This window comes from Aquila chrysaetos, chromosome 9 (assembly GCF_900496995.4).
Source record: "Aquila chrysaetos chrysaetos chromosome 9, bAquChr1.4, whole genome shotgun sequence".
NCBI lineage: Eukaryota > Metazoa > Chordata > Aves > Accipitriformes > Accipitridae > Aquila > Aquila chrysaetos.
Genome location: NC_044012.1, coordinates 2,529,098 through 2,541,977, shown reverse-complemented (window position 1 = coordinate 2,541,977; position 12,880 = coordinate 2,529,098). Strand labels below are relative to the sequence as shown.

The following is a 12,880-nucleotide window of genomic DNA, read 5'->3' as shown; positions in this document are numbered from 1 at the left end:
TTCAGAGGCTCTGTACATGAGGCTGAGTACAATAAACTCTATATAGATGTGTTTTGTAACTTGGAAAATGTCTGGCTCTTACTTATTTGAGCTGAAAATTTGATGTTAAATGTTCTTAAACTGTTAACAGTATGTTTTAATAAATGTGGCATTTGCTTTATCTTTATTATAAATCGATTACAGCTTTCTCAGTTTTCAGATCCATGAATCTCTCTCCAGTGATGGCTGGTGTACTTTGGCTTGTCTTTTTACAGGACCTAATCATTAGTGCTGTCTTGATACTGTCTGCTTTTATGTGATGTTCCAGATGCAAAGAATCCAAAGATAATTTTTGATGACTGAACTCTTACTGAAAATGATGGATAACACTGCTGCTTTACTGGCAATTGGCTGTGACTAGGCAAATGCATGGTTTAGGGACATGAAAACTTTAACTGTACCAGTGCCCATACAGTTCTCTACCCTACAGAAGTGTCCCACTGGTCTTCATCTTGGTGAATGGTTTGGTTGTTGGCAAGCTTGCTCTCTCCTGGGAGATGAGGAGCTGCATTCATTTTTTTGGCATAAATCCAATGTAATTTGTGTATGCTTTGCTGCTTTGTGGTTTTGTTCATGTATATCATAGTGGAAATTCCTAAGTCAGTTTTCTCATTCCTATGTGAATAGGAAATCTTAACTGTATGTGCAGAAGGCAAAGGAAGCAGGTGGTCATCAAGAGGAAGGAGCATTTTAACATTATCTTCCTAAATAGTGATGAAAAGATCGAAAGAGTAGCTGTTCTTTCAGATGAACACAAGTGTTAGTGAAAGATAAAAAAGAAAAAATGTAAGAAAACACCACACTTCTAAAATGGTATTTTTCTATATAATTTGAAAAACATTTAGATTTTTCCGTGGTAGGACTAATTATAATACTCCTCCGGAGCCCCCCCACATGCATGAGCTATACATTTAAGTCTTCATGTTCGTCGCCAGCCGTATACTTTAAAATAGTAGAGTTCAAGGTCTCTTTCCCAGACTTGCTTTCCTTAAGGCTGTGTTTGGCTGAAGACCTTTAGTACAAGCAGTCTGCCAGCAGTAACTCTAACTCCTGCCTTCCTGATCTCCTCTCTTTCTGCATCTCCTTCTAATATGTACACTAGAGGAAGATGAGAATGATATCCTCAGGAGCCCTGCCTTCCAGATAAGCAGCCCATGTGGGCGTTGTGGTGACCACAAAGTATTGTATAGACGGGAAACAGCAGTTCATGTAGGTGTGGCTAGCCGAATGTCTCTAAGCTGAGCTCTGTCTCCCAGCTCTTATTTACCTATTTGCAGATGTTTGCATGTGCAAAGGAGGCTCAGAAATGGTCTTAACAGAGGACTCTCTTCTTTCTTTTCTTTAACTGGTTGAGCACTGCTATAAATAATCCATTAACTGGTCTATATTAGTCTAGGAAAACAAGAATAACTTCTTGTCTGAAAATTTCAGTCCAAGTTTTTCCACAAGTAATTTTCATCCATTTGGAGAAACGTTTTTGATCTTGTACCTTGTGGAAGATAGAAATGTCAGTTAGTTCCTTTTGCTTCATTTTTCTGTCTTTCTAAATGAAAACCTCATCTGGGAAGAGGAGGAGGTGATGGTCCTGGTATTGCCAAAAGTTCTTTTATGTCATTGGCTGCATTCTGTGTGATTGACAGGTTATTGGCAATGAAAAACCAACAGTTAAGACTAATGATCATATCTGTGACTCACATGTTTTCCATACAGAAAATTACCTTGGCAGCAATTTTCTTATGCAAAATATAGAAAGTCCTTTTATATTTAAAAAAAAAACCAGCAGAGGCTAAATATGCACACTTGAAAATCATTATCTGGTATGTTTATTTTTTTAGAAATATTTTCACCTGTAATTTAACAGATTATTGGGTAAACTGCATTTAAAAAAAATTCCCCAAATATAATAATATCTGTACGTTGCATGCATCTTGAATTTTTTACTAAGTTGTGTCCAAGAATAGGCAAATTGCAGAACCAGTCTCTCCAAGTTCTAATGCTTATGGGGAAAAGAATATGTGAACACAAATGGAAAGTACTGAAGGCTATGCAACAATACTGGGTTTCTGAAGCACTCCCCCTGACCCTTCTTAATACTTTCTTTCCATCTTCTCCGTGAGTATAGTACTGGCAGCACTCGTAGAAAGAATTGATTCATTTGGGATCTGAGTGAATATCAGAAGTTTTTCTTCTTCATGATTTTTGTTTTCTGTATTTTAGTACATAAGTAATGATTAAAGTTGATTCATCTTCAGTATGAGATGTACAGACTGAAAAAAGAAATTTGAATAATCCAGTATGAGGATGCAGTAGGCTGTATAAAGTTTTAATGATTTCCTTGATAGATTTTGTCAGGTTGGCCCAGTGTTTTGACTTTACATAGAATTCCTTGTTTAATTTTGTGTATATTCAGCAGATTTCTTATTGTTGTCTCTTTAAAACAAATAAATAAATCTGAAAACAGAGAGTAGAACACCTCACAGGAAAGTTAATGGGAAGCACATTCCCATATCTGCAGGGAATCTTGTGGATACCTGTTTCTCCTGTGTACAAATTTGAGTCTAAGACAATCCTGTGAAACTCTTTTTTCAAGCATAATAGCACCTTTTTGTATTGGTCCCAATTGTTATTTTCTTTTTCTTCCAGATAAGTAACACTCAAGTTTCACAGCATTAGCTCTGAAAAATTTCTGCCTCATGATGCCTCACTGTCAGAATTTGTTAGCAATTCTAATTATTCTAAAATTTGTTAGCAAATTCTCTAGCCATTCTTGTTCCATGTAGAACATGGACTAGAGCTGTAGTTTCTTGGTTAACATTTATGATGTTTTGAATGGAAAGGTTACCTCATCCTCCTCATGTAGACTGCTTTTGAAAGCATCATTCTTCAGGAGTTAAGCATTAAACATAAGAAATTCCTTCTCCTTTAAGACTGAAAAAGAAAACAGTGAGTTTTACTGGAGTCTTTGTGTTAGTAGATAGGGAACATAGAAATAATCTTTTATCCAACACTAAAGAAACTTCATTCAGTTATTTTGAAACTAGATGTAGAGTTCCTACTCAGGCAGGTAAATCACAGAGAAAGGTTAATTAGTGGTTGTAGATTTGTTTTGTAGATGTGTTCAACATTTCCAACTGTTTATTTTAGCTGTTCTCTACCACTGTGCTTTCTGTGTGACTGTTTTCTCTCCATACTGCATTATAGATTCTTTGAGTCCTTACAACTTGATAACAGTTTATTTCCAAATGTAAAACAATTGACAGACAATTTGGTGGTAGTTGTGGCTTGTTACAGAGGTTTTCCTTGTGTGTGTGGTGTGTATGTTTTTGCCTTTGTGCTGTATAGCCAGGAAAGTACTTGTCAGTAAAGTGGTGTGTTTAGTTAGGGGCTCCTCCCCAAACAACTGTGAAGGTGGATTTTTCCTGTCAATAATCCACTCTATTAACTGGGAAAAGTTAATTCCTAGAGAGGAGCCAGTGTTTTCGTGGGTGTTTGTTTAGGGATAAATTTGGAAAAAAATGTTTATGCATTGAAGTAAGCAAGCTTGAACATACGTTGATGCATTGAAGAGGGCATAAATCTGTGCTGGTGGGTTGTATAAAAGTATTTCCTTATTCTAAATTTGCTTAAATTAGCTATATGCCATCCAGCTCACTCTCTAGATTGTCTTCCTTAAAAATGAATATTCCTTAAAAAAAAATAAAAATGGGGCAACCCCCCCCAACTTCTTCCTTATTTTATGCCAATTTTTAGTGCTAAGATTTTTTTTCAAATATAAACTTAATATGAGCAAAATCCTAAGCACTTTATAAATGTAATTTTATTGCATTTATCTCTACAGCTGAAATTAATTATTCAGTGTGTTCATTAAAAATAAGCTTTGGTAAGTGACATTTTAAGCATTCAGAAGTGATTGCAAGAAAGATGGTAATACAGAACAGTGTTGAAAAGGAAGTGTAAAATTCTTGAATATTTTAAGCTGGCCTGTAAAAAACTTCAAATGTAGGTATTTGGACAATTTCGGAAATGTAAGGAGAACACGTATTGCTGCTAGACTGGGGGGACTGCCAGCATTGCCACGTATCGGTATTTTCTCAAGTATTTCGTGTGGTTATTTTTAAAATGTTCAGTGTTGGCATTGAGAAAATAGACAGAAGTTGCCTTTTTTTTTTTTTTTAAAATAAAAAATGTGCAGGGTTTTTCCCCTTGATAGTGGAGAAAATTTTGGAAAGGTGACTATGAAAGCATCATAAATCCCTATACTCCTAGATAGCAACTAAAAAAACCCCAACAGAAACCCTCCATTTATTGCTTAATACAATTTGAACCTCACATACATGTGAAAAGCTATAGTAGAGTCTGTACTTGTCTACGATTAGACAAACATCTTCCAGACCTTCTCAAGGTGTGCAATCCAACAGATCATTGGCAGTCTGTGAGGAATCCCATTTGCTGCTAGCAACAGATACAATTACTGTAAGAGAGAGGCAGGGCATTAGACTGTGGGGCTTTTTGTGTCCAAAAACCAGTGGTCAACCATTTTATCTGTGCCAAAGCTGAGATCCATTTATTGTTAGCTCTTATGACAGTTTCTTATCTTTTCGTTAGGTCTTAACAATGGATATTGTGGCGCTTAGTCTTACGTAGACACATGAATATTCAAGCAAGCAGGTGCTCTATTACAGCTGAAATAAACAGAGTTGCTGTCATCAGATTTGTTTAATTTGTGTTTCAACAATTAGCCAAGGAATACAGTTAAGAGAAATAAATGATCATCAGTCATGTTTGAGATGTTGGACCAGTAAAAACAATAGCGGACTATTTACTGTGAGAGGCAAAGAGAAAGAAGAAAGCCTTCTCTGTCACTAAAACACAAATTTTAAGTACTGTCCTTAAGTTTACCATGAGCACAGTGGAAACAGTCTTAAATATCAAAACTGTGCCTTAGAATATTGAGTAATGGTGTGGGAGTAATGTTCATAATTTCTGAAACCAAATTAAATGATGAGCTGCATGCTAGAGACAATTATTTACTTCGTATTTACTTTTGTATTATAGTGTAGAGTTAGTGCTTTTTTCTGTGCAACACTTCTCTAGTGATTTCCTTCTACATTGTCATTATAAGTGATAGAGAAGACTTTCTGGTTTCTCACACTCTAAATGCTTTTCTGTTTTTTTTTTTTTTTTTTTTTTTTTTTTTTTAATGTGAAATGCACACAAGAAATAGTTTAGTCTTGTCATTATTTAAAGTTACAGTCTGTCCCTGTTCTGCTCTGATGTCCCTGGTACCACTCATCTCCCTGCCCTTGACAAGCCCCCAGCCCTGGAAGAAAATACATGCTTTTTAACTAAGCTCATCATCCAGTTTGGCAATAAATACTTTTACATTTTTTTTTTCCCTAGGAATTATCCTACTAAAAATGTTGCATTACCCTGTAAGTTGACTGTAGTATTTCTGAAAATGCTCACTCTCAGACTTTTCAAAAGAAGAATTTGGTGGCTTCTTGGACCTGTGATTTAGACTTCCTCCTGTGTATCTTGAATTGATGAATTCTTTATCGCTTTGCCAGGGATCGTGGACTTTTATATAATTCCATTGAAGCCATCCCTCCTCTGAAAAAATTTGAGTACTTGAAATGGTACAGATGTCAAATTTGATGGACTACCAGCTTTAGCATTTGATACATAACTGTGGTGCTGGAAGAAAGAGCAAGGTTTAGAGGCAGTCTCTGTTTTTAAGTAGACTATTTAAACTGTAAGACTGTGTTAATGTATTGTTTATAAGGTTTGCTCCTTTACATTCCATTTTCCTCTCTGATTTTTGTCTTGTAGTGTTGTCCCTCAGACCACAGTAATACTGAACAACGATCGGCAGAATTCAATTGTAGCCAAGATGGTTGGGCAGGAAGAGCCATTGACCAGAGCAGCGGATTCTCTGGAAAATATTCTTAGCAAGTTAGTAGCAGTTACGGGAATCTTCCTCCTTCATTCCCTCCTTACAGATCAATATCAGTCTCTGCAGCAATTTGGAGTGCAAAATGAGGAATGTTCTAGGTTCTAGGGGGGCAAAACATTGAACCAGTACTTGAATATTTTATCAGGCTGACAGTTCTGCCTAGGGAAACCTCATATCAGCAGTAAAGGTGCAGAGCAATGCTTCACTCTTGATGGGAGAGAACATCTTGGAGGATCTGGGATTAGTTGACAGCTGACAGTTGAAAGAAAGAGTGCCCATAGCTATGTATTTTTTTACATGGATGCGCGATCACTTGGGAGCATGCCAAGATCCTGTATTTTACCCAACTGAAGGAGGAATATGCAGCAGCCCGGGAAGGCTTCTTAGAATTTGTACTATCTAAAGCAAATTTTAAATCAAATGGAACTGGAGATTCTGGGTAGAAAATGTTATTAAATAATATGTTTTTATATGTTATTTGAATATTTTTTTTGTTTTGCACATTGGGCCTAGACTTTTCCATTGATGCAAATTTAGAAAGTGTGCATCTAAAATTTTTTTAATTTCTTCTGCTATTTTCCTTCCATTTTATTTTGCTGGATAGCTCTGAGTTATAAACAGGAGTAGGCTTGTTTAAAGAAGTATGCTTTTATAATATATTTAATTTTGTCAATTAGTGTTTTTAAGTCCCTTATAATGATGGTATTCCTGATCAAGGATTGTGTTTTCCCAAAGTTATGTACTTTTCTTTTCCATAGTGCTGTTCCTGGACGTAGGCAGAACACCATAGTGGTGAAAGTTCCAGGGCATGATGACAGTCACAATGAAGATGGAGAGAGTGGCTCTGAGGCCAGTGACTCAGTTTCCAACAGTGGACAATTAGGAAGCCAAAGTATTGGGAACAATGTCACGCTTATTACGCTGAACTCTGAAGGTATGCTGATCTAACTATAAGGCTACTTGAGCAAAGTAAATGTGGTGGTGGAATGAACTAAGACTCAACTGGAAGGTTCAGAGATCATACCATGGGTCCAACCTTGAATTGTTAGGCAGTACAGAAAGCATCAGATAAGACTGAATGACTCTGAATTGGTTGATTGGTTGGTTGTTTTGTTGTTGTTGGTGGTTTTTTTTTTTTTTCATTTTTACTAGTTTTGCAGGCAGGACAGCTAATTAAAAAAACTTGTAAAATTTAAAAAGTATGCCCCACTATAGCAGTGTAGCTTTATATTTTAAACCCTTTAAATTAACACATGGAACCTGCAGGATTTCCTATCACCAGGTTGAAATACTGTTTCAAGAAAATAAATGCTTTCTCTGGGAAATAAAATCTACAAGTCCATCTTCTCCTGTAACTTATATTATGACAGTCCACTTGTGTAATTCTTAAGAATGTAAAATAGTTATTTTAGCAACTGTAAACAATTTTTATAAGGAAATTCATATTAAGAACAGTGTTAACCGAATAGTGTGTAGCATCAGATTTTTCTGAAAATTCCTTTGGTCTTGGACACAGAAATCAAATGTAGAGAAATCTAAGAATTTTAGATTAGCCTTACAAGGATACTCTATTTTATGTGGTTGGATATATTAAAATGAATGTTAGTTGCAGTATTTTAGTCACAAACAAGATGATATAAGGGACACGGAGTTTTAGGTGAAAACAACAGATGATAAATTATGGTTTACGATTAGTTTGAAAGTATCAGTGATTTTTTTTAATACAGATGTAATATGAATCCTAGACCAAATTTAATAATTTTCCTAATTACTTTTTAAAACTTATGTATTGAATATTTACTTAAGTGTTATTCTGGATGTGGTAGTTCATATTTACATTCATGTACCAGAGAAGAATAAGTTACTTCAGGAAATTATTGCATCAGAATGCACTTAGGAGGTGACCTTTGTACTGAAGAGGTAAATGTGTTGTCTTTTTGATCTCTAACATTGAAACAGAAGGACTCTGATTTAGGAGTGATTCAGTTACTTCTGCATGATATCCAGCCAGTGGGAAAAGCACGATGGGTGTGAACAGGTTAGGATATAATAAATGGTAAGGATTAATTCAAGATAGCCTGAAACTGAGTATTTAAGAGCGCATTCAAAGATTTCAGAACTGACTAACAATTCAATGAGATGCTTTAAAATTTTGATATTTAGAAAACTTCAAAGTCAGTCTACTGAAAGTCTCATGCACTAAAGATTGTTTCTGAAAATGTTGTTCTAAGACATCTGAACCTAGGATTCTTCGACTTATGGATATTCATACAACACATGCATACTATAAAGAGCTTTTAGGTTCTGTCCTGTTTGTAGGTTGTGAGACAGAGTTGCTTCCAAAGGGTATTTAATTTTGGGTCAACGGGGAATTAAAGGACACTGAGACTGTCTGAGGAGTTCCTTTCAAAAAAATGATTGTACTGCAGATAGTGCTGATATTTTGATGTGAAAATACATATAAAACATACTCTTTGTGGAGTCTTAATATTTCATACAGCTCCGAGTCAGCTATGCCAGGAACAAAGTTTCTAATATCAGGAGTGTATTTGTTGTATAATGCCCTTTTTGACTTGGTTGGTTGGCACAGATTTGCACAGACAACTGTGATGTTGGCCTTTTATGCCATTGTCGTATATGTAAATTTTGAAGAAACAGCTAATCCATTAATGTCTTCAGATCTGATTTTCTTCAGACCTTTAGAACAGTCATCCATTAAAAATCCCTCTGAGATTGATGAATGCTTTGAGAATCAGATTAATAATCCCCCATGCCTACCTCTTCTTGCCCTCACAAAGACGAGAGGACCGCTTGCACAGAAGGAATGCTAAGTGAACTAGCCTGCAGGATGTCACAGAAATTAAATTATTAATAAAGGAAGTGATGAAGAATAATAGGTCTGTTGTGCAGACTTGTTTTCTTCAGCAGTAAAAGGCAAAAGTTACAGCACTCATCAGCTTGCTTTCATCCTCTGTGAAAGAATTCTGAGTGACTTTGAGTTGCTCAGAGGAATCTCAGTTGATTGTAAAATACGAGGGGCTGAGAATGGTGTTCTTCACCCCTTATGGACTGAGACTAAACAACAGGTTTTCAGTATGACTCCTATCTGTTGTGCTTGTGTCCAGAAAGCAAAACTAAACCATGTTTATAGTTGGGCTTTAGCTGTCTTTGGATATGGCATTGACCTGTGGATATTTTCAGAAATTAGCTAATAGGTTTATATAAAGGCATTGTTTGCTCTCTGCTGGCTGTTTTCAAAGAGTGTTTAATCATGTATGATAGTTTAAAAAATACTGGTGTTACTGCTTTTCTGTTCCTGAAAAATAATTATACAGAAGCATGGAGGCCAGTTCCCGGTTCCAATAATGATCTAGATTAAGGGTTTTTTGTGCCAACTGAACACTGTGACTTTATTTGATCTTCAGTTGTATACTACTCTTCTTTTGCATGTGCAGTAAGGTATGTTTTCTCTATTTTCTTTGAGCAAGAGTTACTTTATTCTTTCTTTTGCTTTTCAGAAAACTGAAAATGCTCATCCATTTTACAGATGCAGTTAATGGTCTGCAAAGTGTTGATTGTAAGATGTAGTATTTATGAACTGAAAGCACCTAGAGATACTGAATCTCTAATTTTTGTGAATTTTTTTGAATTTTTTCCAAACTTCACTTTGGAATAATTAATGTCTTTTCACGTGGGGATGACAGTAGAAATGTCAGCACCTGATGTATTGATTGGACTGCAGTTCTGAAAGTGGTGTTCATGAAGTAACGTTGCACAATTGAAGATAAAACCCAGGAAGAATAGAATTGTTCAGTATTGAATTACCAGTGTAAAATCAAATTAAAATAGGCTAGAACGCTTACTAGTGACTGATGTACTATTTTTATTAATGTCATATTTTTGGCACAGAAAATATCAAGCGTATCCTTATTCAGCCAACTAAGAAATAGTGTTTTTTCATTTAACTTGTAATTTTACCCCATAGATATTAATTACTGTCAAAAGTGATTAGCCTATTGTTGTTTTGAATGCATATGTTAGAGTGTGTCTTTTATGCTCTAACTTTGTTGCAGCCCAAGTGGATCTTCTGGGGAAATTAGAGAAGAGCAGTTGGTACAGATATATAAACAGTAGTGTAAGTTTATAACCACGTGCTTTAGAAGTAAAATTACTTTTCTACAAATGGGAGGGTAATTTAATACTGAGATCAAAGCTCAAAACTCTGTTTTACCAAACTTCTCTTTTAAGAAGATGATCTTCTTCCAGAAACATTGTTTGAAAGAATTGAATGCCACTGATCCTCTCAGAGTTTAAATGGGGAAGGGACATCAACTTAAAACTGATTAACTTTGAATCTTTGGTTTCTGGAGATCTGGATTGCAGCCTCCATTTAAATCCTAAGTAAAAAATACAAACTTTTTTTCCTGTACTGAAACAAGGTACTGAATGAAGAAGCCCAGGTATGACCCACTACTGAACTCACATTTGAGTAGAAGTGAAAAAGCAGAAAGGTCTTAAAACAGCAAACATACAACGTCCCAAATAAAACTGTGTCCAAGCTGCTCTAGTCTGGCAATTTAAACTGCTCAAGCAATTTAAATGTTAATTGTAAGCATTGTCTGTAAGGTCTAATTGACTTAATCATCGCCCATCTCTTTTTTTTCTCTTTATTTTTCTGATTTAGGAAAAAAACCCTTCCTTGTATTTTTAACACAATACATTAATGGTGTTGAAAAAGGTCCTCCCTTTAACCGAGAGTCATTGTTTCAAACCAGAGATCTTTTTGTTGTATAATTATCTTAGTTACAGTCTTAGCTAAGAAGTTCTGATTTAGAAGAGCTTTTGGAGAGCTCCTCTGACAGTTATGAAACTGTCTTTACCCACAGTGCACTTAACTAAATAAATGTCAAGTCTGGTTAAACTTTCTTTACTCTTTCTCTGTCTTTTGAAACATCAAAGCTATATAGGTAACTTGTGTATTGTGGTAGAAATGCAGCTAAACAGTTTACATCAGGAGGTATACCTTTGTGTTTTCATATATTTTCTTTCTGAAGTGTGGCTTTTAGAAATTTGAAGTAACCAGCTGTTCCCATGTTTTTAGAAGTCTTTTATGTAGTAGTTATTCTCTGAATACATGAACATGTCTGTTTTAGCAGAAATGTTTTCTGGAGGAAAGAAACCACCGAACATGACTTATGGCATGACCTGTCAAACTTATAAACAAACCATTTTACTGTGCCAGTATCTTAAGAATTTGGATAGAGGCTGGTTTTCTGAAAGGTTTTGGTAGATGAAAACAATGTAAATATTATGAAAATTAATGTTTTTGCTGTGTTCTCCTGAGACACAGTATGCTTTTTCTTTAATCTGGAGGAAACCTGTGTTTAAAAATATAGGGAACTTTCTTGTTTGTTGTCCTCTTTTTTTTTTTTTTTTTTTTTTTTTTTTCCCCAGCATAGATTACACATATTTCTCGTTTAATGGAATAAGAAACAAACACTTATCACTGAGAAGTGTTTAAAGTAAATGTCAAAAATTGATAGATGTGTTTTTCTCTTTTGAAAGTCCAGTTAATTTTGACATGAATGTGTTCTTACTGTAAGTTTTGGAGTACAGCATGTTCTCAGTTTAAACAAAGTTGTGCTTTTTTTAATCTTGAACTTTCTAATTAGGCTTAAAAACGATGAGCAATTGATTAATGAAGAACATTTTAAAAACATCATCATTTGGGTCTGGTGTCTATGTACATGTTATTTTTGTAATGAACTGTCGTAGATCTTCAGGAACTGTTACAAAAGACCTTGTTTGTCCATTTGTGTTTGTGAGGATTTAATTGCTATGTGTGTTAAATGGTTTATAATGCAGTGACTTTTATCCATCTGTTCAGCTGTGATTGGAATGGAGTTGATATTTCTCTCAGGTACATTGAAGCTGTGCAGAATTGCATGACTTAAATGTCATGGGCACCCTCCAACTTTGTACAGTTCACTCTATGATGCAAAGCAAAGATAGCACGGGAAGAGATTTCATTACTTTCACTGATACGGTTTTGGAGTGGGAGAGCCATTAAGTTTTATATACTAAACATGCTGATTTTTTTTTTATAGTTACATGGGAGTTTGTGTGCTGTGATGGCACTATTCTATTTTCCTCTTCAGTTTTCAGATATTGTACTATTTAAGCTTTCAGGTTGGTAATAGAGGAAAAGTTTAGACAGTTATTTTGAGCAGTCTATTTTTCTGTGTTTTCCAGAATTCTTGTACATTTATAAAGGTCTGTAGACTCTAAATTGGATTTCACCAACCTAAAATGCTACAGCTGATATTTAGTGTCCTTCTTGCACAGAACTTACTTTATGAATTGGTTCTTTAGGTTTTTGTATCTCTGAAGATACTGGTACTAGTTGATTATGTGGTAAGTAAGGCCTCATGTGTAGTCTCTGTTCACAAAAACATTGTTGCGTTCTTTTGGATTTTGCCTTCCACTGCAAAAAGTTATGCTGTGAAGAACATTAGATCCACACTAGTTTTAAATTACAGAAGTTTTAAACCTATGATATTAAATGCCTATATTGTTTTCTGGCTTTAATGAAATCTCTAGTACTGGTATGTGGCTGTAATCCTGTCAAGGGTTGGTTTTCAATTGACTAAGCTATAACCTGGCAACCGTATGCACTTTCACGCTCACCGCGAATCTGTTAAAAAAATATTCTGACATTCTCAGATATATTTGTCTAAACTTTTTAACTGAAGAGATTTAGCATTAGACAAAGAAAAGCAAGTTAGAGTAACTATGAACAAATAAGTTTTGGTAAGAATGGTGAGTAGATTTTCAAATGATCAACACTTAAAAGGAACCTTTTATGTTCTTAATAGATAACATCTGAGA

The 12,880-nt window shown here is 35.1% G+C and overlaps 1 protein-coding gene across 5 annotated transcripts in view; it reads left to right on the top strand.

The window, feature by feature from the left end:
* LOC115345353 (BTG3 associated nuclear protein) overlaps nucleotides 1-12,880 on the top strand; it is a 154,808-nt gene that overhangs the window by 30,392 nt on the left and 111,536 nt on the right. For all 5 annotated transcript variants that reach the window (XR_005933108.1, XM_030023920.1, XM_041125653.1 and 2 more), the window contains exons 5-6: nucleotides 5,869-5,991; nucleotides 6,751-6,926. Coding sequence is in view for 4 of the 5 variants with exons in the window: in XM_030023920.1 (XP_029879780.1) it covers nucleotides 5,869-5,991; nucleotides 6,751-6,926 (299 nt within the window). In the remaining variant the exon portion in view is untranslated. The remainder of the gene's footprint in view (nucleotides 1-5,868; nucleotides 5,992-6,750; nucleotides 6,927-12,880) is intronic.